Source organism: Chionomys nivalis, chromosome 13 (genome assembly GCF_950005125.1).
Source record: "Chionomys nivalis chromosome 13, mChiNiv1.1, whole genome shotgun sequence".
Classification (NCBI taxonomy): Eukaryota; Metazoa; Chordata; class Mammalia; order Rodentia; family Cricetidae; genus Chionomys; species Chionomys nivalis.
In genome coordinates, this window is record NC_080098.1 from 54,764,318 (window position 1) to 54,790,241 (window position 25,924).

At 46.0% G+C, this 25,924-nt stretch overlaps 1 protein-coding gene across 1 annotated transcript in view; it reads left to right on the forward strand.

The window, feature by feature from the left end:
• The window catches only part of Bmp6 (bone morphogenetic protein 6), a 148,570-nt gene that overhangs the window by 117,599 nt on the left and 5,047 nt on the right, over positions 1-25,924 (forward strand). The window contains exons 3-4 of the mRNA XM_057787972.1: positions 15,064-15,212; positions 15,987-16,184. Coding sequence (XP_057643955.1) covers positions 15,064-15,212; positions 15,987-16,184 — 347 coding nt within the window. The remainder of the gene's footprint in view (positions 1-15,063; positions 15,213-15,986; positions 16,185-25,924) is intronic.

Genomic DNA, 25,924 nt, shown 5'->3' on the forward strand with positions numbered 1-25,924 from the left:
ACTGACCCTGGTTTCTTCTGGATATACAGATCTGTGGTGGGGGCGGGGGAGCTAGCCCTGGGAAGGGCTGCTGTAGCTTTGGAGGCACACCCGTGTCTGGTGCTCAGGCCCTCTCAGGTCTGTTCCCTGGGAGCTCTGCTGGAGAGAATCTCTATAAGCTCCCAAGGGGGGTTGAGAAAGAGTGCAGGAGGGAGCTGAGAGACAGAGAACAGGCTCTCAGAACTCCACCTGAGGGAGGAGAGAGACCTAAGAGGGCTTAAGGGGGAAGACAGCTGGCAGCTATGAGTGGGGAAAGGAAACTTTAGGAGGGAGCAGAGAGCAGAAGCTGTGGGCCTGCAGGAGGCTCCTAGGGGAGGAGACAAGGAAAATGTTATAATTTGCTGGCTTGTCACCTGGGTGCCCTGTCCCTTTAAGAGACAAGCCCCACCCACTCCTAACTCCCTCCCCTTCCGCTGGGATCTCCCACCTCCTCCAGCCTGGGCTCTGTCTCTTCTGTCTCTCTTTTGTCTCTTTCTTGAAGAGATGACTTCTGCTCTCTCTGCCCTTCTCCTCCTCTATCTCTCCCCATGCTTGCCCCCCCTCTCAGCTTCTCTCTTCTTCCCCCTTATCCCCTTCCCCACCCATAACTCACTAAATAAACTCTATGCCCAAACTCTCTCTGCATGAAGTCTTCCACCTGTGAAGGTGACCCGCCAAGGCCTCAAGTTACTGCCACTATCCCTTGTGGGACTGCTGTCCCTCATGGAACTGGGCTTGCTCCCCCATCCTTATATCTTTAAAAAAGAATAATAGAAAAGGTCTCAGATGGCCTCAGGCTGAACTGCAGTGGGGGCTGTAGCTCCTAGGAGGAGGTGAGAGACTGAGGCTTTGGGGGAAAGGGATGGGTGAGCATCTAATAAAGATGCTCCCCATAGATAGCCAGATGGGTGTAGTGGTCCAGAGCTGAGAGTCCCCAGGTGGGTGCCTTGGCAGGGAGACTTAGAAGCCCCTAAGCGCTGGGAGACATACTTAACAAAGTAGCTGAGGAGTAGCAGGTGGAGGGAGACAGTAGCTTAAATACTGGACTCTAGAATTTGGAGTCAGATTTGGTGGACGGCGAAAGCCAGGAGAAACAAATGCTCCATACATAGCTTAGGAGAGTCAGATCAGCAGCTTGGTTCAGAATGGACGTGTTCCTGGGACTGGGATTCATTTATGCCGTTCCTGGGTTTCAGTACTGGATGACTGAAAAAGAAACAAAAGGAAGACATGACTGCTCCTAGGTATGGGTTGAGGTGAAGGTTAGGGAGGGCAAAGCCAGAGGCAGCAGCATCTGGAAAAGTCCAGGGTGAACATGGTTAGACTGAGCCAGGCTAAGGAGTTGGGGGTGGGGAGGCGAGAGAGGACCCACAGACCATGAGTGGCATCCTGGGCCAAGAGACTGGTGTAGCCAACATGGCTGAGTTATATAGGGGCCAGAGGAGCTGGAGGAAGTGAAACCAGCCTAGTCCCTGATCTGGAGAATTCAGGGTAAGGAACAGGAACAGTACCCTGTTCTTTACCAGTCAGCCAAGGAAGACTGTTAGGGACTGAAGAATACTGGAAGAACCTGGTAGCCAGCGTCCCCTTTGATATGTTAATAGGCGTCTCAGTTAGTCCTTCGTTCCAGGTTTGAGACCTAACAATAGAAGGACCAGCAGATGCCAGGCACTGGGAACACATCATGGTGCTGGGTAGATACACTAAAGCTGTATGTCATGTTTTAGCTGGGACAGTCAAACAAAGAGTAAGGCACTGGGGTATAAAGACAATGGACCAGAATTTCAGAACAAGGAAGATTTTGGCATTTGCTTTTCCCTCATAAATACATAAATTTGGTAGCTTCACAAGAGCCATCTTGTTTGGGAAAACAAAGTCTCTCCTTGCTAGGTACTCATCTTTTGATGCACTGGAGAGAACTGGCATTCAGTGGCTCTTTGACTGTCTTAGCCATTGGCTTTTCAATCTGCCCAACTGGATATTCCATTTCACTTCTCTAGTGAGAATAGCCTGAAGGTACTTGTTGGGCTCTCTTTATTCCAAAGAGAGTGCTAGCAGGAGCTTTGTGAGATGTATCCTGAACTCTGGCCAAAAAGGAGCAGCTGCCACGTGCTCAGGATGATGGTGACATCCTTCCTTGGGCTAGCAGTGCATCTGGAAAGCAGAAACTAGAACGGTCCCAACCTTGGATGACTCTCGGGTTGGTTTGTCTCCTAGGACAGGAGCGATTGGCAGCTGGGTGTGTTTAATCTGTGTGCCTAGGAGAAGACGAGGAAAGCTGGGAGACTTTCAGGCTGTTGGAGGCCTCCAGGTTGGGTGGGGGAGGTGTTCTTATCTGTGGGCCAGGAGCCCAGGCCTCCTGCTACTTCCAAATGTTCTTCCAGAGGCCTCCAGACTTAGCTGCAGGGCTCCTTCTGCTGGTTTGACCTCCCCATCTGTACCATCTTGGGGTGTCTTGGCTGAACAGGCTTTTCTGAACAGAAAGGAAACTTTTTTATCTAATCTGCTCTGAAGTGCAATTTGTCGCGTTTGCTGTATTCACTTAATGTAACAAATGTTTGTGCTACAAAGTAGTTAGTTGGCCTCCTGGAGGGAGGGGAGTTGGGTTTTTAAATGCTAACTCAGAATTTCAGCTAAAGGCAGAAGAAATGCCGTCTTGCATCTTCTGACATAAAGAGCTGATTGGGAGGTGACAAGAGCCCCCGAGAAGGCAAGTACTGGCTGTAGAAATGTGTTTCTGTAAGTAACTGGATCAGGTAAGTTTACAACACCACTAGCAAGTGACTTCTTAAGGACAGGATGCTTACTCCAGAAACAGGGTAATTGACCCAAAGCTTGAGAACGGGTATTGAGATAAAGTGTATATAAGTCAAGGAAAGACCCGAAACAACCCTTAGGTTACAGTGAGAGCAATTTATTTATACCAAGTCCCAGGCATCGGGATACCCTATGTCTATTACTTTTTTTTAAAATTTGCTCCGTGGTGGGCTAGCAGGATGGTTCAGTAGGTAAAGGTGCTTGACATTCACGCCTGGTGACCTGGGTTCAGTCCCCAGCATTCACATGAAGGTACACAGAGAAGCAACTCCACAAAGTTGTCTTCTCATCACCATACACATGTCATAGTGCACACATGCAGCACGCACACACATGTCATGGTGCACACATGCAGCATGCACACGCATGTCATGGTGCACGCATGCAGCATGCACACGCATGTCATGGTGCACACATGCAGCATGCACACACAGGTACATGCTGTGCCTGTGTGCAAAATGACAATAAAATTTAAAAGTTAGTCAGGGGTTTTGTGATTGTTTGTTTTAAGATGAGTTTATGAAATGTGTGTTAGTTACTGTTCTCTAGCTGTGAAGAGACACCATGACCAAGGCAATTCTTAGAAGAGAAAGCATTTAATTGGGGCTTTGCTTATAGGTTCAGAGGTTTAATCCATTTCCGCCATGGTGGAAGCATAGTAGGAGGCAGGCATGGGGCTGAGAGCTGCCTCCTGATCCACAGGCAGCAGACAGAAACCTCAAAATCCACCCCGCAGTGACATACTTCCTCCAATGCTCCACACCTTCTCATCCTTCTAATTTGTCTCAAAGAGTTCACCAAACTGGGGATTAAGCATTCAAATATATGAGCCTATAAGGGCCATAATTATTCAAATCACCAAAATATTCATGTATGAAATTCTCAAAGAATTAATAGAAAATATATTTAAAGCAAGAGCAAGATTTTGCTACTGCAAGTGAATACATCCTTACAGTAATACTGACATAAATTTGCTCTTTCTATAGAGCTAGCAGTTTGGAAAAGGTCCTCCCTTCATACCCTTTCGCTAGGGTTCCCTGCTCCATCAAATAGGAGAGGAAAAGTCGCCTTTAAGAGAAGAAAGCATGGTATATTTGAGTTTTGCCGAGGCTAACTAATGATGAAAATATGGTTTGTTGTGTTTCCTAAAAGTCAGCTGATGACATGGGGTTTTTTCCTAAGCTCGGATAAGCAAGAAGTGCCCAGAAGAGGTCAGCATGCCCCGTACCTCCATCTTTGGAGCTCAAATGCAGGTGTCACAAGGATGCTCTGGTCTGTTCCCATTGGTGGTAGAGCATGTCTGTTAGAATTCAGGCCTTCATACAGAAGGCCTTTCCGTTCTTCAGTTGTTCTCTTGACCCATCTCTACCCATCCACATGTTTTGTAGAGGAAGTGAGATAAGGAGAAGAATGGGATAAATTTGTGTGCCACCATCTGCACTTTCCCACAGATCATCCTGTCCGTTTGCCTCTTCGATACAATCTTTCTGTGTGATGTGCACAGTACCTGTCTTCACACTTGGAGTGCACTTACAGGTCACTCTGAGTTCCCCTTGCCCACCCATACCCACGCAAAGTAGCAGGATGGTAGCACGTTGGTTCACACACCCACACTCACACACACAACCACACACACACTCACACACACACTCACACACCGGGACTTCTATCACATCTGCGTTAGCTACTTTTCTTTTCATGGTGACCAAATTTAGCCAAGAAAGAGCAGCTTGGGGAAGATGGGATTTTCTTTTAGTCCACAGGTTCATGACAAGGGAGGCATGGTGGCTTTATCTGTGGAAGAAATTGGGGCACAGACTGTTACATTTTCATACATGAGGAAGCAGAGAGAGACTATGGTATTGAGGGGCACACCAGGGCCCCATAAGACCATCCCAGAGACCTACTTCTGCAACCATGCCTCATCTCTTAAAGGTTCCACAATCTCCCAAAACACCAGCATCAGCTGGGGATCAGCTCTTCACACTTGACCCCGTGAAAGGTATATTATGTTCAAACTATAGTAGATATTTTGGTAAATTAGGCAATTTTGAGGCCTTTATGCCACTTTTTTGTCTACAGTTATTCAGTAAATTTTTCATTCCTGGAAGTCCAAGAGATTCTTGTGAGAGCCAGTCAGAAATTCTGAGAAAGAATTTCCTTTCCCAGGTGTGGCTAGCCGGTCAATGCATGAGTTAGTCACCTCACCTCCGCTGGTTCTGGCCTTCCATGTTCTCCCTGTCTCACAATCGTATTGTTTGGCAGGGATTGCTTATTATTCTCTTTGGGTATGATCCCCTTTCTTTAGCATGTACTGTCAAACTGGTTTCTTGGGAAGACATTTAAAGTAAGAATTAGTGAACTTAAAATACATTTTTTTTCTGGTACAAATAGCATTAAGATGTGTGTATGATAGAGAGGGGAAAGAGGGGAGGGAGAGTGCATACATGTGTGCTATGTGAATGTGTGGATGGAGAGGGTTGAGTAGTGGCCAGAGAAAGGTGTCAGGTGTCCTTCTCTTTCTCCACCTTATTCCTTTGAGGCGGGGTCTCTCCCAGAACCCAGAGCTCACAATTTCTGGCAAAGCTAACATCAGGCAAGCTCCAGTTATCCTATCTTTACCCTACACAGATCTGGGGTTGCAGAGGTATGTGTGACCATGCTCAGTGTGTTTTCTCATGGACCTAACTCTGGTCCCCATGGTTTCACAGCAAACCATGGAGTCATTTCTTCAGTTCTGGCATGGAACGTTTACATGCTATTGTAAATTGTAGTGTAATATGATGTAGTGTATGTGGTTTGTGCTCCCATGTAGAACTGCTATTGATTATTTTTGTGTATTGATCTTGTATCCAGAAACTTGGAGTTTTCTGTTGATATCATTTTTCTGTTCATACTTTTGAAATGTCTATGAGTATAACTCTATCAACTGTAAATATCTGTTCATTTCTTTATAATTCATTTTTTTGCTGCTGCTTTTTTTTCTTTTAATTTTGCTGGCTAGGAAGTCTAATGCAATTCTGACATCTACTTATTCACTAACCTTGGTGGGGGGTGAGTGAGAGATTTGCTATCATACTATTAAGAATGATTGTTATGAATGTTTCTATAGATGCTCAAACTAAGTAGACTAAAGAAATTATCCTCTCAATTTCCTAAAAGTTGTTGTTTGTTTTAACGTTCAGGATTGATGTAACATTTTGTGTATGTGTGTGTGTATGTATATATATACACACACATATATATATTCTGATTTGATAGGAGTATGTGTTTTTTCTCCTTTATAGTGTGCATACATTAAGTGGTTTTCAAATATTAAGGCAGTTTCAGACCCTGGAATAAGTTCAATTGGTGATTTGTTGCTGTTATATAGCTTGGATTCAGAAACTGCATCTGGATCTAGTGTCTGGATCACCTCTGGGTCTATTGCCATCATCTTTTTAGTCCCTTGATTGGTTTTTTTTCCATTTGATTTTATTTCCTGACATGCCTGACAACTTTTTTGTTTATTCAATTTTGTGTATAATCTAATAAAAACAGTTATAGACACTGTTGCTTTCTTGCAGACTGAATTCATCATTCTTCTGGAAGTCCAAGGCAGTGCAAGCCAATCATTTTGCCCTTTTGTCCCGGAGGAAGCTGGGCTTTGGGTTCCCTAGGGCTCATCTGTTTCTGGTTCCCCTCCTCTTGCAGTTTAGCTCCCGGGGGTTTCAGCTGAGAGTAGGATCCTTACCAGAGGCCCTCATCCTTGGTGGGCTCTGAACTCTCATTTTTTTTAAACTCCCAGCATTGTGAAACTGCCAAAAATCCCTCTTTGCTCTGAAGCTTCCAAACAGCTTCTCTCTGCTGTTTTCTCAGCTTCCCATCCGTGTATACACAGCTTCATATTTGGCAAATATCTCAAATGAAAATATTGGTGTTCATGGCAGCCAACACTTGAGGAAGAAAACTGAATCCAAACCTCTGAGATCACGTTGACATGTTCACTTCTAGAAGGCTTTTTCCTTTGCGACCTTCCTCCTTCATGTCCTCTCTCCCTTCAAACCATCATAATCTTCATCACCATCCATGTTTGAACTCGCATTTTTATCCTTAGCTGGTGATAGTGTGTTAAGCTCCTGCTTTCTGCTTTGGTTTATTGGTTGTAGGAATTCACAAGTGTTCTGAAATGAAAAAGACAGCAAACACCTTGCCTCGGCACCCTGCCCCACTCCGGGATCTTGAATGCGACCCCACGTGTGCTGCCCGGCTTCCTTCTCTCTGATGATTTCAAAAGGCTTGAATTTTTGCCTATGTCTTCCTTTTTGGGGGTGGTGGGGTTAGCTTGACACATCAAAACCAGAAGTCTACATCATCTTAGGAGACCAACATCTTACTAGCATTTTAGTTCAAAAGTCTCTAAACGGATCCCCCACAGATATTGATACGTGTGTTATGAACCAAACGTAGATCTACAAGAAGACCGGAGTTCAGGAGCTGGCCCAGATCCAGGATCCAGGATAAACATTTCTTTAGTACAGCTCTACTCGTGAACAGACGGTGCTGTTACGAAATGCTGTTGGGTTTTCAGCGAAGATAGAACTCAACCTTTTCAGATCCCAGAGACAGTTTCTCTTCTGAAAAGAAGGGCAACCTTGGAAGAATCAGGATGGGAAGTTGCTCTTGCTGTTTGGAGAGAGAAGAAGCATTTATCACAGTGCCCAGCCACACCATGTTCCCTTTCCTACCTGGCTTTCACAACTAAGTGTGGGCCTCAGGCAATCAATAACCCTTTCAATATTTGTTCTTTCCCACCTGAAAAGGGGCAATGGAAAGGGGGCACCTACAGCTTGGGCGATGTGAGCAGCTAGCTTCTCCGGTTAAGTATGTGTCCCTTCTACTCAGAATGCTCTCTACCTGAGGAAATATAAAACCAAAGCTCAAGCTCGAGAATGTCCCCAGCCCCCCTCCAGATCCTATGAGCTGTTCGTAAAACACAATGTAGAATTAAAATTATAAAAATACCACTTATGCTCAGATGAATGCAGAGGTGTTTCTTGTTGGAGAGCAGTCGGGGTGTGTGCAGTTGGAGAGATCAGCAGTCTTTGGAAGCTGCCTACATACTTGGTCAGCTTGAATGAGGTAGAAAAATGGGTTTAGGTTTCTGTGCACTGCGCCTTATGTATTATTCATTACTAGGAGCTGATTGCTTTTGATTGCATGCATCTCCATACATGTGGAGAGGCAGACTGAATTAGTGGTTAGGATTATTTTATGAAACTTCTCCCCCTCCACCAAATTAGCGGTATTTTAACTGTTTTGTTACCCTACATAGGACAAAGATATAGAAATATAGGATCAGAGAATTAAAATAGGTAAGATTAAGATGTATTCTTCCTCAGAAGGTATAAGGATTCTTCATTCTCTTTGTGTTTGCCACAAAGGCAGGCTGGAATAGACTCTAGGCCATGGAATCAATGGTTTGTTTAAGTAGCTGTAGAAGACATGTTGAGAAGCCCTGGATATACACAACTCCCTTCCCACCTCCTCTTCTCAAATACTGAAACTTTAGACATGATCTCTCTGTGAGTCTTCTTAGCAGTCTAACTTGATAGCCAGTCCATAATACAACCGAGCTCATGGCCCAGCTTCCGCCTGATGTGCACTGTTTCTGAAAGGAGAAAGAGTAGGTGGCCTTCAAACTTAGGTCTAGGAGCAGGCAAAGGGAGATGTGAATACGGAATGAACAGGGGCTATGCTCTGGGCCTTGCCTCGTGGAGTGTTCCCCAAGTCCAGTAGTGCCTGCATTGCTTTCAAGCCTGTCAATGTATGCATGCCTGCTTGAGACCCACCTGGGCCTACTGAGCCCGAAGCTCTGCAGTCTGATGCAGTCTTCTCTGGAGATGACAGGGAAGATGGGTAAGAGCAGGTGCTATTGGCTATGTGCCCATGGTGACTAAGCTACTTCAGCTTTTGCCAAATCTGTTGTGCAGTGCTGGTCAGGTGTCTCTATTAGGGTGTTGATGAGGAGCTAACATACATAAGAGCTCTTGGGACAGTCACAGGGGCAACACCGTTAGTATTTTCTGTGTTTCTTTTCTGATGGCAAAGCGCTTTGTATCGGGTGAAGATGAAAGGGTCTCTGTTGGCATTTCAGCATCTTCTTAGAATATGGTTGTCACCAAGATGAAAACTTAGCACAAGCAAGTGCTACAAAGTCAACTGAAACGATCGATTTATGTATTTATTCAGCTTTGCCTCTCAAACCCATGTGTATGCCTGCATGCATGTATGTAGTGTGTGTATGTGTGTGTGTGTAGCAGTGCATCCTGGTTTGTAACACTTTATCTTCAAGTTTATAGTTTCCTTTTTGCCTTTGTAGTGGCAAAAATTTATTTGGTTTTTTTTTTTTTTTTTTTTTTTTTGATTTTTCGAGATAGGGTTTCTCTGTGGTTTTGGAGCCTGTCCTGGAACTAGCTCTTGTAGACCAGGCTGGTCTCGAACTCACAGAGATCCGCCTGCCTCTGCCTCCCGAGTGCTGGGATTAAAGGTGTGCGCCACCACCGCCCGGCAAAAATTTAAATACGTACCTTACATTAAGAAAAGCTCAAGTGTCAAATGTTTTTCAATTGTTTTTTTCTTTAATCTGCTCAAAAACTAGAATCTCCTTGTTAGAATGAGTTTACCAGTATTGGAATTTTGTTTGTGTCTTCACTTTCCACTAAATCCAGACCCGTACATGGCAAAGACATGCATTATGAATCTGCTTATTTTAAATAAATAAATTCTATTTTGTCAAGAACATTTTTTTTCCTAATAAAATGAGTTCTGGTAAATGCAGCTGTTTCTGACAGGGCACCGTGACCTTGGGTACAGTCAGGAGGATGGCTATTCGGGCACCTCCTGCCCGTCTCTGGGATGAATGAAGAAAAGGCCCACGGTGTTTTACCCAGGGGAATATTACCAAGCTGGAGGGCACCTTGGAAGCTGAGTCAGGGGAGGAACCCCGTGGGGACAGTTGTGCCTACCAGCCAGAACCTTCCAGGTTTTTTAGTGGAATGCTAGCTGTTCGATTTGAATTCCAGTGCTGATTTTAATTTGTAGATCTCTTCAGTTAGCTTTGCCGATTGGTGGTAAACAGTTTTCCAGGTTGATGACAGCCTGTGGAAATTCACGTCCTAGAGACACAGAGAAGAGTGACATTGCTCTGTCTTTGGGCGTGGACGCCTTGATTATCAAACAAAATGGAATCTGAGTGGTGGTCGAGAGCAAGGTCGCCAAAAAGGTGCCTTAAAGATTTCTTTAGTTTTGGGGTTTTCTTTTCCCTTGCCATTGCTATTTGAGTTGAATCTGCTATGCCAGCAAGAGTCCAAATAACCACTTGGGGTGACTGTGGTCAGATGGGGAGTCTCCATTTGGGGGTGCAGAGTATCTTAGAAGAGGCTATCTCATTTTAGCTCTGCCAGAGTGTGATGAAGAAAAATCAGATGCATCTTGTTCGGTTTGAGGGACTCTTTTTTACCCCAGGGCTAAGGCAGGAACCCTTACACGAGCTGGGCAAGTACTTTGACACTGACCTAGAGCCCCCAGTCTACTTGAGGAAGGCCACACTTTACTGAGGAGTCAGTACACTGAGAAGGCCACAAGACACTGAAGAAGATGAATAGATGGGGGCCAGAGAGTTCCTAGATGCTGTGAGATTGTGCCTTTGAATTTAATTCCTGTCTAACATTCCTTACACTACTTGTGTAAATAGGTGTTTTTTGGTCCACTTTGTTTCAGTATAACAAAATACCCAAGACGAATATTTTACAAAGAACAGATACTTCTTAGTTCACAGCCCTGGAGTAAGGGCAATCCCCGATTAGGGAGCCACGGCTGGTGAGGACCATCTCTTATGTCATCGCCAGGACAGAAATTAGAAAGGAAAGAGTGGAGAGAGTAGGGGGGAAACTTGACCTCTATCTGGAACCTTCCTTGGTGACAAGGATACCGTCCATTCATGAGGGAAGAGGCCTTGTGACTTAATCAGACCCCAGAGTCTCACATCAGTACTGCTGCAATGGAGAAGTCAACCCATGACTTTGGGGAGCACCTTCAGCCCTTAGTAGATGTTAGTGGTGCCTTCTCACTGAACACACTGTTCTCTTGAATGGGGGGAACAGGGCAAAGTCAGGACGGTCTTGGGGGTGCCACCACAGCTAGCCATACTGGGAGCCTGCATGCTCCTCTCAGGCACCGTGACCCTGGTGTGTGAGGCCGGCTCACGATTCTAACCCCGTAGCTGCCCTGTTCCTATATGTAGCCAACTCTGATCTTTAAACGCACTAGGTTGGTTTTTGGTTTTGGTTTTGGTGTTTTTTTTTTTTTTTTTTTTTTTTTTTGGATTCCCTACTTTTTCTGAGTCCTTGTTCGGTATTTTCAGCCTGTACCATGAACTTTTCTAGACTTTGCTTTTTATAGATGGGAATGGAGGCCATAAAGCATGAGCCCCTGGTGCACAAGCCAAGAACTACTGCAAGGAATTCCTTCTAGTGGAATATTCCAGACGAGCTTCTTGACAAGGACACTTGCATATGTGGCCATCTCTGTCAGTGAGCTGTGGCCAGATCCTGCGGACAAACCGTCCAAATCAATGGGTTTCATGTCAAGGTTACCTGAACTCTTCTCATGAAAGCTTCCACCTCTTCTGTGGGGAGGTAGGAGGTGTGGTGTGGGCATCTGTGTGGAGGTCAGAGGGCAATGTAGGGCTTTGGTGGGGTGTGGGCATCTGTGGGATCAGGGCAACCTAGGACTTTGGTGGGGTGCAGGCATCTGTGTGGGGAATCAAAGGGCAATCTAGAACTTTGCTGGGGTGTGGGCATCTTTTGGGGGGTCAGAGGGCAACCTAGCACTTCGGTGGGGTGTGGGTATCTGTGTAGAGGTCAGAGGGGCAACCTCAGGCATCAATTCTTGCATTCTTCTTTGTGACAGTGTGTCTTGCTCGCTGTTGCTTATATTAGGATGGCTGATATCTGTGAGTTGAAGGCCAAACTAGTCTGCATAGTGAGATCCAGGCCAGCCAGAGCTATATAGTGTGTGAAGCCCTGTCACACACACATCATGCACACACACACACATGCATGCACACACACACATATGCATGCATACACACACAAACACAGCCTCTAGTACAGTGTCCCGTGGAAGCACAGTATCCTGTGTGTATATGTATATTTTATCCCAGTTAGTCCTGTTACCTTAAGTGTGTGTTATTTCTTGTTATGCTTTGAATATGAAATGTTCAGCACGAGCTGGTATGCCACACACTTGGCCTCTAACTGCTGGTGGTGGCATTTTGGGAGGTGATAGGCCTAGCCAGAGGCTAGCGTGGGGTGTATTCCAGAGGGTATGTTGTCCTTGTTTCTACTCCTCCCTCCCTTCTTACCTCCCTTCCTTCCTCCATCCTATCTCCCTCCCTCCATACCTTCATACTTCCCTTCTTCACCCTCTGTCTCAGAGAGACAGCCTTGGAGTAAAGTGCTCTCTTCTTTAGCATGCTCCTGTGGTCAGGCTGTTCTGCCTATGTCCATGGGTCCAAGCAATTACAGATTAAATCCTCTGAACCCATGAGCCAAAAGTAATCCCTCCTTCTTTAAGGTGCGTCTATCAAGCATTTTTGTCACAGATGTAAGAAAGGGAATTAGCATCCTGATGTCCCTTGCAGAGGACCTAGGCATCCTAAAGTCAAGCTGCACCCCTCCCCCCATCACCTTGGACCAGTAGCTGTTGGACTGTATTTGTTTAGCCAGTCTCATAAGCATCAAGAACTGCCATGATCATCACTATAGTGATCAACGGGCACCGCAGACACAACCATGCAATCTGGGTGCCTGAGGTAACTGCAGTAGTTAAAACAGAAACTCGATCCCCAGTGTCCACTGATGATCATAAACCATTGTCTTAGAGTTTCTACTACTGCGATGAACCCCACGACCAAAGCAACTTGGGGAGGAAAGGGTTTGTTTGGCTTCCACTTCCATATCACAGTTCCTCATTGAAGAAAGTCAGGACGGGAACTCAAACAGGAACCTGAAAGCAGGAGCTGGTGCAGAGGTTATGGAGGGGTGCTGCTTACTGGCTTGCTTCCCATTGCTTTCTCAGTCTGCTTTCTTACAGAACCCAGGACCACCAGCCCACAATGGGCTGGACTACTCACAGATCACTAATAGGAAGAAGCCCTACAGGCTTGCCTACATCCCGACCTTGTGGAGGTATTTTCTTAGTCGAGGCTCCCTTCTCTCAGATGACTCCAGCTTGTGTCAAGTTGACATAAGACTAGTCAGTAAAACCATATAAACTTAATTTTTCCTACATTTTAATAATAATCTTTCTCACCAGCTGTTTTTCCATTGTTGTTTCAAATTTTACTTGCTCCCAGATCCATCTTCAGCTTTCCTCTTTCCTTTATTCCCTTCTCTCTTTTCTCTGTTTTCCATCTCCATTTTAGACAGCGATTTTCAGTGCTGGGATCACAGGTGTGCACCTCCGTGTTCCGCTCGCCATCCTTTCTTACAAACCCCACACTTTAGAAAGAAAACCATAAGCCCTTCCCAGGTCTGTGTGCCAGCCTTGCCCGCCAGTCTGGCCATATCCACAGTACCCTTGCCTGCATCCTTAGATATCTTGTGCCTGTTGTCGCATAGCTGGAGCTCTGCACCTAACAACTGACCCTCGCCAGGGACTCAGTACGCAGGCGCACACTCCGCCTCCTACCTTCAACTTCTCTCTGGATCTCGGGTTCTGGGGAATGCCGGCCAAAGTCTGCCCCTAACATGCCTACTACAGCCTCCGCTTTCTTGGGGACTGGGGCTGGTTTTCCCGCAGAGCTGTTCATACCGTCTGTGTTATTTCTGGATGAGGGTCATCTCTGACCTTGCAGCGTGGGTCTTCTGTCTCTCTGCATCTCCACTTCAAAGCGTTGGACTCGCAGTCCCCTCTTGCTGTTTTCCCTGAACGCCCCTCGTCTCCCTGCCCCCATCCCGGGGGTGGGGGGCGTCTGTCCACAGGGAGGGTGACCCATCCACCGCGATGGGGACAACATTAAAGAGGACAGACTTGCGTGTGCCCCTGCCGACTGCTAAGCAGCTGAGTAAACTCTCTGTAGCTCTACCTACTGTTTCCACGTGGGAACAATGACAATAGCGCTCCTTTCTAACTCCAAGCTGCCTTGGAAGGGAGAAGCCTATTTCCCATCTAAGAAACCTAAGATTCTGAACTCAGACGGTGCACTGGCCTCAAAAAATGCCAATGGTTGAGAAGTCAGCTTTATTCATTTATCACAGGATGTCTTGGGAAATAATCTCAAAAGATAATCTGTCGTTATGAAAAACTTTTTTCATAACTGTTGTTATGAAAAACTTTTTTTCATAACTGTTATGAAAAACTTTTTGAATCGACGCTGAGCTAAATTCTCATGCTTGTTTGCTTTCATGATCCTGACCGTAACCTCATGTCTGAGACTCAGTTTCCCAGCTGAGGAGGGAGATATCGGTACTCCAGCAGTGATGATTATTGTAACAGCTAAGTAAAGCAAGCTAGAAGAGAATACTCTATAAACGCACATGATTAGAATTTGATGCTTATTTTAAAGCAGTGAAGGTTGAGCATCCTTTGTGTAAATTGCATGGGACTAGAAGGGTTTCTGGTAACTGGGGATAATTTTTATATATATAACGAAATATTTTGGGAATGGTTGCTAAGTCGAAATGAAAAATGCATTTTGACTTACATATATCTTATACACATAGCCTGATGATATTTGCAGAGATTTGATGCGAGACTTAATCTTTATATAATTTTTATATATTGTTTGGATCCTGATTTAATCTACTCTTATGCCTATTGTTCTCCACCTTCTGCTTTTTAGAGTTCACTAGCCATAATTAAGCTCTTAAATAGCATCATGAATAAAACAATGCCATAATAAAAAGAAACTAAATATTCAGATAAATGGAATAACATTTGCAATTTACCCTAATTCCCAGAAAGATTTGGTCTTGGTGAATTTAAGGAGGCCCTGATAGCTCAAGTCCTGGGTCTTTCCTAATTAAGTTGTACCTGTGTTCTATATGGTGTCATTTAGGGCGGAGCTGTGGCCGGTCACATAAATGGGCATGATCTGACTTCAGCCTCCTTTAATGACAAGACACAGTGGGAATGCGCCACAGGACAGCAGGTGACGCGCTGTGCCGTTTGTCTGTCTTCCAGGGACTCTGACCTATTTTTGTTGGACACCCGTGCAGTGTGGGCCTCAGAAGAAGGCTGGCTGGAATTTGACATCACAGCAACTAGCAATCTGTGGGTGGTGACTCCACAGCACAACATGGGACTCCAGCTGAGTGTGGTGACTCAGGATGGTGAGTTGTGACTTGCATGCTGCCGGCATCTGCCCGCAGCCACTTTCACTCATTTCCTCTGGAGCAGCTGTGGTGGAACCATTGTTTGGAGCCCAGCCGGGATGACCTGCTTTTCTCTTTCCTCACCACCATATCAAAAAGCAAGACCTTTCTTCTAGCAAGGACTTAGAAGCAGGCTCAGGCCCTGTCCCCTACTGTCCCCCTTCCCCATGTCCCCCCCCCCACCACAGCCACAGAAAACAATGAGAAGGATAGCCAGGTTGAGTCAGGTGGGAGAATTGCACCCAAAAACTTGGTGCATACAGCTCAGCGAGAGAGCACTTGTCTAGCATGTGTGAGTCCCTGGGTTCTACTCAGCACCAAAAGATAGAACTGGAAGGAACAAGAGGGGGAAGGAGAGCCTGGAAAGTCATTAGAATCTTGACTGTCCCGTGAGGAAACTTCCCCTCCTGACTGGCTCCCTGCTTCAGTTGTTCATCTCCCTCACAGTCGTTCCATTGATGGGGAGAAATATGGCCAGAAAGGAAGTATGAATACTGACGAATGAAAGGATCAGAAGCAAGAGCACACACTCCGTTAGTTGATTCTGTACTCTGGGAGACCCATTTTGAGTCTTCCCATCTAAACGGAGCCAGCTAGGGTGGGAGACTCTGTGGGGCCTTGCCCACGTTTCCCACTCTGCCCACGGAAGCCTAGGAAGAGCCGCCTCATTGTGTAGCTTTGAGACTAAGGTTCTGTGGAGTAAAGAGGGGTGGGCTTTGGTTTGCATTAAAGGACTCCACGTCAACCCCCGCGCGGCGGGCCTGGTGGGCAGAGACGGCCCTTACGACAAGCAGCCCTTCATGGTGGCCTTCTTCAAGGTGAGCGAGGTCCACGTGCGCACCACCCGGTCAGTCTCCGGTCGGCGTCGGCAGCAGAGTCGCAACCGTTCCACCCAGTCACAGGACGTGTCCCGGGGCTCCAGTGCTTCAGGTGAGTGTGGACAGAGGCTTGGTGCCCATTAGGACAAAAGTACCTGTGGCTCCAGGTATTGGACGGCTTCTGCTCAGCAAATACAGTGGCAACAGTGGTAATGTCCCAGCCACAGATACCTGTATGGGATCCTAGGCCCCTCAGCACAGAGCGCTATTACCCGAAGACTGGAGTTGCAGGCATCCACATTGCCTCCTGGTTCCGATAGGCATCTTTCTGTTGATGGGATGTCTGTAACTCTTTTTTTTCCCTTCCCACAAAAATCATGGGAACACCCCAATTACTTTAATTTTTAGATTTGTTTTATTTAATTCATAAATGTGTTGCCAGTGTGTGTGTGTCACATGTGTGTCTGGTGCCCATGAAGGACAGGTGATGTGCCAGGTCCCCTGGAACTAGTTAGAGATGGTTGTGAGCCACCGTGTACATGCTGGGAACCAAACCCAGGTCTTCTACTTGAGGCCAGAGAGGTTTCAGATGTTTCTTTTCTTCAGTTTTGGAGACGCTTGCGTTATATACATAATGAGATTTCTTGGGGATAAGACCTATGTCTGATGACAAAGTTAATTTATATCCCCTATTCACCTTATGTACTTATAACTTATGTTAATTTTATACAGTATCTTTAGTGCGCTTTGGTTTGAGTACCACCCATCAGCCTGTGCTTTTCGAACTTGGAGTGCTCAATTTCCATGAAGAAGTGTTATACATTCATGATCTATAAGGCTGGAGAGATGGCTTAGAGGTTAAGATCACTGACTGCTTATTTGATCAGGGTTCAGTTCCCAGCACACAACTGTCTGTAACTTCAGTTCCAGGGGACCTGACACCCATGGCAAAATACCAACGCACACAAAACAAAACAAAACAAAACAAAACAAAATCAACAACAAAAACCAACACTCCAAACCATTCATGCTCTGCCGATGTCACCAGAACTCTTGGCTGGGAGCAATAGTCCACTGAGAGCTTCTAACATGGGTTTTATTGGCTCACTTGACTGGGAAATTCAGGGTTTCTTGTTTCAGTTTGGTTGGATTGTTGGAAACTGATGGTACTAGAAAGTTCTATTTCTTGTTGGTAGAATCCTCAGAAAGATGGTCAGTGTATGGTAAGGTTTCTCAAGAGTTTCAGGGTGACCTTGGCAACCTCATCTTCAGATAAAGAGTTCTCTCCCTTGCTGGGTTCAGCAGGAAGGCAGGCCTTGGTGCTCATTGGGCTGGCTTGTACCATGTGCCCTACCCTGATCACCTTGCTGCCTGGGAAGAACTCTGATTGGCCAAGCCTGCAGCAGGTTCTCAGTTCTATTCTGGACCAGCAAATCCAAAGGGCAAGAGAGAGGAAACGGTCCCCAGTGTTTGAGGGTTAATTCCAACTCTCAGAAGACTTCTCTAGCACTGGGAGGCATGGGAAATGGAATCTCCTAGAAGTAAGTGCATAGCAGTCAAATGGTACTGAATTCGAACCCCAACATTGTTCATGCTCAGAGAAAGGGCTCCTGAGTCCTGGATTCCCTGGGTTATTGAATTGCCCAGAAAACAAGTGTGACATTGAGTATCGACAGTGAGACTTTCTGTCAGAATTTTCTCTTTCTTGCAACCTTGTGGCTTTGGAGAAACCTGCCCAGTGGGCCTGCGCTTCAGTTCAGCCCTCCGTCAGTGAGGGTACGGGATACCTCACAGCGTTAGGGTTTGGTGAAATGCAGTCTCACGGCACATAATCACCTTCAAAGATGACTTACAGCCACTTGTACAAAGTAGGTGCTTAGAGCGCATGCTGGGATCCCAAAGAAGTAAAACACTTCTAGAGCTGTGTTTATTTTTGCAGCAGCTCACAGTAGCTGTCATTCTTGGTACCCAGGAAGAATGAATGCAGCTTCTCAAAGCACCCCACCTTTCCTTGGTAGGAAGTGTCCCCTAGATTTTAGGCTGCGATGTACTTCTTTTATGCCAGTGATTTGGAGGTGACCCTTTAGTAGCCACCACCCAGCGTGCTGTGACATTTTGCCTCTCCTCGCTAAGGTGTTTCTTGGGAGCACTGCACAGCGTGGGTGTTCCTGTCTTTCTTTACCACTAGAAGCAGTCAGGGTTGAGGCTTTCAAAGAAAGGAGAAATAAAAAGGAATGCCCGCTTTGTTTTATTCCCCTGGGAGGCAGACTGCTGAGTTGAATTAATGGTCTACATTCTCCTCCGGGGCCTGATGATGAAGTCAGCCAGTGCTAGGGTTCATCTGGGAACTGTGGCCAGTTTGGTTACTAGGACCTCAGACTGTGGAGGCACCCTTGCGGTGCTGATTGCTTTTGAAAATGATAATTTCCCATGATTGACTCCACACTCACCCTGCCCGCCTCGCACACAGGCCAGTTGCTTTTAATTAGGAAAATGTGATTTGGGCTTCAGCAAAGTCATCCCGTTCCTTTTCCCCAAGTCCCTTTTAACTTTTTCTTTCAATCTGATGAGTTAAAATTAATTAAGGATATTAATTAGTAGCCTAATTTGCAATATGGTCCAAGGGTTTCTGTTGCCCTCCACCTCCGTACTCCACTTTCCAACCCAGTCCTCCTGGATTGCTGTGTTCCTTCAGTAGTTCAGGGCAAAGGCGCCCATGCCAAGTCCCTCTGTTCTCATGTATTTAAAACCCCCAAGAAAGCGCTGAGATGATGGGGCCTGTCATCTCTGTCTCCTCTGAACCTCCAGGAAATTGAGAAGGGACTCGAATTCAGCTCCTCAGAGCTCTGCTTTATGATCTTGGCTCTTTATTAACGGAACTGGGCGTGCAGAGGGAGAGATTTCTACCTAAGAATGGATTTCTAGGGCTGGAGATGCAGTTCAGTGGGTAGAGTACCTGCCTAGCATGCACAAAGCCCTGGATTTGCCCCCTATACTGTGCTAACTGGGTGTGGCAGTGCATGTCCATAATCCTAGCACTTGGGAGGTGGAGGCAGAAGGATCAGAAGTTCACTGTCATCCTTGCCTACAGAGCGCCAGAGGCCAAAATTCTCGGATATAGTATAAAACTGTCTCAAAGTAAATACATAAAAACCCTAAAGCCAACTAAGGAACTAACTCAACAGCAACAAACCACAGGGGAAACCAAGGAAGAAGAGTTTCAGAAATCTGGCCTGTGCTTAGAGAATGGGCATAATGTCTTTCTAGGCTTTTCTTCCAGGCTGTTGAAGGGCCAGAGGTTGTGGGGCAAACTAGTTTGTCTTCAAGAAAAGAGGCCATCTACAGTGTGACTCCACTCACTTGCCCCTCCCCCCCCGCCCTGACCGCCTCTCAGGAGATTGAAGGGAGAGATTCCTATTCTTCGGCTGCCCACTTCTTCCATGGTACACTCCCAGGGCACTGACCCTTCTTCCCAAAGAAGCCCTGTCTAGAAGAAGCCCGCCAGGGACATCTTGCACCTGAGTAAAGATGCCAGCCTCATTCATCAAACCACCTGTCATCAGGCTGAAACATGACAAGCAGCTGTTTTAGCAACCAAGCGGTGGATTTCTGAGACAGCCAGGCCTGCCCACCACAAGGAAGGGACTAAGAGCCCGCCCGCCGCCTCCTGGCCCCTGAAGCCCACCCCAACCTTCTCTTCCCATTTGTACTTGACTTCAGGCTGGACCCTGCAGAGACATGCACTGGATAGTGGGTCAGAGGGAAGTCTCCCTGCGTGGTGCCCACGTGCCTACGCTTCCCTACAGCTGTCCTCTCCACAGGAATGGTGGACGTTGGCTGAGCTGCACTGTTCTCATGGGCTTACATGGCCTCGGGACGTGTCTTTATTGTTTTTACACCTGTTTGACAGTGCTGGGCCAAGTTGCTCTGTGTAGCCCAGGAGGGACCCTTATGAATCTGGCGATTGTTTCCCAGCCCCAGGTCTTGCCAGTCTGGTGTGCTCTGAGCCGCGCCCCTGGGTCCTTACACTGCAGTCCCAAGTCTCTGCCGGCTGCCGATCTCTCCTCTTCTGTAATATTTCTCTTGGCCTCTGCTGTTCTGTCCTGTAGGGGGACTGCAGTGCCATTTGCTCAGTCCATTGCAAGGTCAATGCATGGAAGGCCTGGAAGGACGATGTCCTTTGGCAATTCTTGGTTCTGCGGCAGCTACTTCTTCAGAGCCCTCCGTGACACATCTGGGGAGGAGAGGAACATTGATGTCATTTCAAGTCGTCTGATGAGTCTGATGCTGTGACTTTGAACTGGTCTTTGTTTTATCAGATGATCACTGGAATTTTACTGTCGCTTTTTTCTTTTTGTAAGGGAGGGGGTTTTTCCTTTGGTGGCTCTGGGCTTGGAAACCAGGACCTTGTGCATGTTGGGTAACTGCTTTGCCACTGAGCTATAGTTCAGTCTTTGCTATCACTGCTCTCAGATGATGGGAGATTTTGTTCTTGTTGTTTCTGCCTATGACATAGCAAGTCCTCAGGACTGAGCATCCTGGGGCACGGTTCTGTCGTTGCTCTATTGCTACCTGGGACTAAATCCTCTTTCCGTTTCTTTCCCACCCACCTGAGCGTACATCTAAGACCTCTCGGGAAAGCGTGAGTGTCCAACAGCTCCACGTGCTGTTGACCTTGTGGGCAGTGTGTGTCTCCAGCCCCTTACATTCCCCACCAGCATCCATTTAGTCTCCTGCCAGCACAAGAGAAGTAACCAGAATGAATGTCTCAGAAAACATATCTTCAATGACTTCATTATGAGGCGCAATCTTTGCTGTAGAGTTCAGGGGCCCCGAGTCACAGATTGGGGCTCACGTCTTATGGTGTTCCTGGTACTTCATTTCTGGCTCCCATGGGCTGAGGATGCTGAAGTTGAGGGAGTCAATTTACCATGAGCATCATGGTTCAGAAGAAGCCAGGGCCTGGGCCTGAAAATGCCAACGTTTTGATTTTTCAAAGGAGGGTGGGGGTTTTACTTTGTCTTTTTGAGCTTAAGTTAGAGTTTTAGAGCCTGACCTTGGCTTCTAGATGTTTCAGCTAAGAAGGATGTTTGTTCGGAGTGTGCTAAATGTGGGCTAGTGACTCAAAAGTTGGAATCGTTTCAAAGCCCACCTTTTTATCATGCTTGGCTTTTGCTATTAAATCACTTTAGGATAATAGTTATCAGGGGAGCAATAGACAGGAAGACCCCTTCTGCCTCCTCCCTAGATCTCCCCTTCTGCCTCCTCCCTAGGTACGTCTCCCCCTGTGATGGTCAGCAATTGGATAAGGCAGTCCAGGCCAAGCATCCCTAATATGAAAATTCCAAAATTGAAACACTTCATCTAACACCATTTGAGCATCTTGTCCATGTTCAAAAAGTTTCACTTTTTTTTTTTGGGGGGGGGGGTTGTATCAAAGAAGCTCAGCTTAAGAAAGGCGATGCAAGTATTCCAAAATCTGAAACACTTGTGGTCTGGTCCTGAGCATTTTGATTCTCCACCTTAATAAAGCAGAATAGGCAGGCGTAAGATGCCCAGTAAGTTATAGTGATGACCAACCATGGGAGGGAGGGTCCAGGGAGTCATGAGACACCTCAGTCCAGGAAGTGACAGACTGAAAGGAAGTCGCAGCCAGTTCATGAACTCTTGGTGTTTAAGGGAATCATGTCTGTTTTAAGGCATGCAGCCGAGAGGAGATCGGTGTCATATACTGAGGAACTGGCATGTGTGCAGCCTTGAAATCCTTGAACTGCACCGGACTGGGGTCTTCCTGTGGCTCTAGTACTGATGTACCAGTATAAAACACAAGGACCTGGTACCTCCTGCACCCCCCTCAATGGCACGTTGTTCCACGGGTGGAGTGGGTGGGGGCCAGAGACATTCCATTGGATAAGATGGGGCGCAGAAGCCCAGAGATAAGACAAGGACAGCTAAGCCCCTGAAAAGAGGTGTCATTGTAGGAGCTACTGTTTTGCTTTTGTCCTTGTCATTTGAGGAGTGGGTATGTCCTCTTTGAAAGGAGGAGGAGAAAGAGGAAGAAGGGAATGAGGGAGGGAGGGAGGGAAAAGAAAGGAAGGGAAGAAACTGGGAAGTCAGGCCATCATGGTTGGCAGCAAGTGCCTTTACCTGCTGACCCATCTCACAGGCCCTGCCCTCCTGTCTTGGAGCTGAGAACTATATGGGGTGGCTGAGGGCCAGGCTTTGCTTGCCATGTTAAGCTTCTAGCAGCCAGCCCTTCTTGAAGATGTGTCTTGAGGCTGGTACCAAGTGTTCATGTCAGCATATCCCTGGGTTGCCTGGCATCCTAGAGGCCAAAGACAGATGTGGGCTCTGTTTGGAGCAAAGGCGTCCCTGCCTCTGATCCTCCCCAGACAGCACCTGTGGCTCCTGTGTGCTCAGACCTGCCTGGACAGTGTGTCACTTGTTCCTGATGGTTCTGACCTGGAGTCTGGATGGAGCACTAGTGGCCTTTAGGTGGTACTGCTGGTGATTCCTCAGATTGGTGCATCGGCTTCCCGTGAGTCAGACACTGTCCATGGGCCCTATCATTGGCCTTTGGGCTAGAGAAGTTTCTGTTTTCATTGTTTTGTTTTTGCCTCTGACACTGCACCTTCGCCTTCCTCTGCCCACACCTGGACACACCTGCTGTCTCTTCTTTTCTCCCATTTAAGTGGGTATGTTCTTATGAAATTTTAGCTGCATACTCTTCATTTTATTTTTTTTTTAAAACCTGGTCTTCCTCAGACCTCTCTTCTAAACAGATATCAATGGTGGTATGTGTAAGAGGATTTTTTTTTTTGCTGCCTGTCAATCTATAAAAACAAACACACCAAAAATTGGGTCAGCATCATTCCACGTGGAAGCCAGGGCAGCGAACCCTGAGCTACAGAAACAAGCATTCCAAAGGTCAGTGACCTTCACAAATATTTATACACTCTTTGCCAGCACTCACCATGGAACTATAAGGAAACACAAGCTTGGCCTGAGAATATCTGTAGGAAAGGAAACAGGAGGATTGAATTCCTGCTTTTCCTCTCTCTGGCCCCAGTCCTTAATAACAAAAACGTCAATGTCTGGCTCTAAAAGAAATAGCTTCTCTTTCCAGAAAGTTCTCTGTGCTGAGCACAGAGGGAGTCAGTCCAGGCGTGTTCGCAGACAGCTGGGACAGCTGGGAAGTGGACAGAGTTCTTGGGTTACCTGATGTTAGGCCTGCTGCAGAGCGGAAGTTAGGAATCCAGGGGTGAAGGAGTTGCCCCTGTGTTCTCACCCCAGTTCTCACACGCTAACCAACTGGGTGACCTTTAGCTCACTTCTAACATAAGCCAGCTCATTAGAGTAAGGTCCCCAGGAGGAACACCATGCCCTACCAGACACTAACTCTCCTGAGGTCTCCACACCACCCGTGTTTGTGTCTGGTTTTCCTGTAGGTCGAGGCACTTCTGTGCCCACTCCTTCATATTTAATCATTTTCTCCAGAAGGCTGTCTTTATGGTTACCATTTTGTTATAAACTCAGGAATAGCCAAATCAGAGATCTAGAACAAGGGGCCTGGGGTCCTGGAGTTTCTGTCCCCTCTCCAGGTGCACGGCTCTCTCACAGCCTCGGAATATACTCTCATCTGGGATTGTCGCCGCACCTTATGGTCCAGGATTTCTATGTGGTGGCTCAGTCCGTTTTTGTGTTGCTATAACCAAGTTTCTGAGACTGGGTACTTTATGAGAAAAAGCTTACTTTAGCTCATGGTTTGGAAGCTGAAAGGTTTGGCTAGGTACATGTGATAAAGACCTCATGAAGTGTCACAAGATAGAAGATAGGATCTAAGGACAGAAAATGATACATACAGAAGACAGTAAACATGGGGTATTGGCAGAGGTTTCTGTCCTGCCTGGTCCAGCAATAAACACACAGAAACTATATTATTTACAGTACTGTTTGGCCAATAGCTTAAGCATATTGCTAGCTAACTCTTACATCTTAAATTAACCCATTTCTATTACTTCCTATTTTACCATGAGGCTCATGCCATTTCTATTATTTTATATTTTACCACGAGGCTTGCGACTTACCAGCAAGGTTCCAGCTAGCAGCTCATGTCTTTCTCCTCTAGTGGTTCCATAGCTTCTCACTGACTCCACCTTCTTTCTCCCAGCATTCAGTTTAGTTTTCTCGTCTAGCTCTGCTCTATCACAGGCCAAAGCAGCTTCTTTATTCATTAACCAATAAAAGCAACACATATACAGAAGGACTTCCCACATCAATGGGGTGTCCTTGTTTTATAGGAATCTACTGTCAAGGTAACTGATCTATTCACTAGAAAGGCGTGTAGCACCTTGTGAGGTGGTACCTCATGACACCATTACCTCCTGTGAGGCCCACTTTTGTTCTACCCTCATACCTCATCCTGAGGACCAAGTTTCCGGCATACAAATCTTTGAACAACATACCATGTATGAACCATAGAAATGGGATTTTGTTGTGCACAATCAAATCATTGGTCACATGATTATACTCAATCTCCATAGGTAAGGCAGGCTCAGAACTCTAACCTTATCATGTGCTAGGGTTTTCTGGTGAGCAGCACCCATCTTGAAGTTTTCTAGGGGCCTACAATGAAGGATATAGGTGTGGGTGTGTGGTGGTGGGGTTTGTTAGCATAACAAAGACACTCCTCTCAGCAAATTCCAAGGGCTTTCTATGCCCTCTGCTAGGAAATAGAAACAAAAATATATATATATATATTAGACAGGGCATCACTTTGTAGCCCTGGCTGAACCAGAACTCATTTTGAAGCCCAGGCTGGCTTTGAACTCATGGTGAGTGCTCCTGCCTCAAATATCCCAGGTTCCTAAATACTGGGATTATAGGTGTGTACTACCATGCCTAATCATGCACATTTATTATTATTCTGCACCTGATCTCTAAAGGAAATTTATTTAGAAATCTCCACTTTTTATATGGCCAGTGATTCTAAGACTAATCTAAAAGATTTTGAGGAAGTTTGGAGAAAGGACAAGCCAGAACTAGATAAATTAAGGCCATTCCAGATGAGTACCGAAGTCAGGGATCATACAGTTGACCAGGACAGTTGCAAAAGTACAAGGACCTAGGGCCTTGGAATATTCAGAAGACTGAACCCATGTACCCAGCTGGCAGGAAAGAGAGATCCGAGGTCCCAAGGAAAGTGAGGAGGTCTTATAGCTGGGTATAAAATTTTATATTAGTGGGGTTATCCTTAAAAATATTTAATATTTGAATGCATATTTTTGTTAATTTTACCATCAATCTACTTAGTAACCTTTCTTTAGTCTGAGTTGACTTTTGAGAAGCTTGCTGTTTAATACACTCTAATTTCACTGGATTTTGACATCATAGGAATTTATTTATTCTTAGTATTCAACATGCCTTTTCTTTGGAGGTGTTTATCTTTCTTAATTCTAGGAAATTCGCAGAGCCTTTGGGTCTCCAAATATTACTTGCCCCTATCGCTGCTGTCAGGAGTTCTAGACAGAAGTATGTTGGGTTTAGTATTCTGTCTTCCAAGGCTCCCTATAGATAGTCATATTTTCCTACCATTTACTTTTATATTTGAAGGTTTCTTGAAATGAATAGTAATTCTTCACTCAAGTCTTCCATTCTATTTCCAGTGTTCATCATTTTTATATAGTCTACTTGTTCCTTTTTTTTTTTTGCACCCACCTATCTTTTCCTATCTGCCCTGTTCTTTTGCCATAATGTTCTTGCTTTAGCATGTCCTGCCTTTCTATTATTTAAGCTTCCTTTGTAGCAACCTTATCTAGGGGCTATTCTGAGCTGCAATCCTGAAGTTGTGTC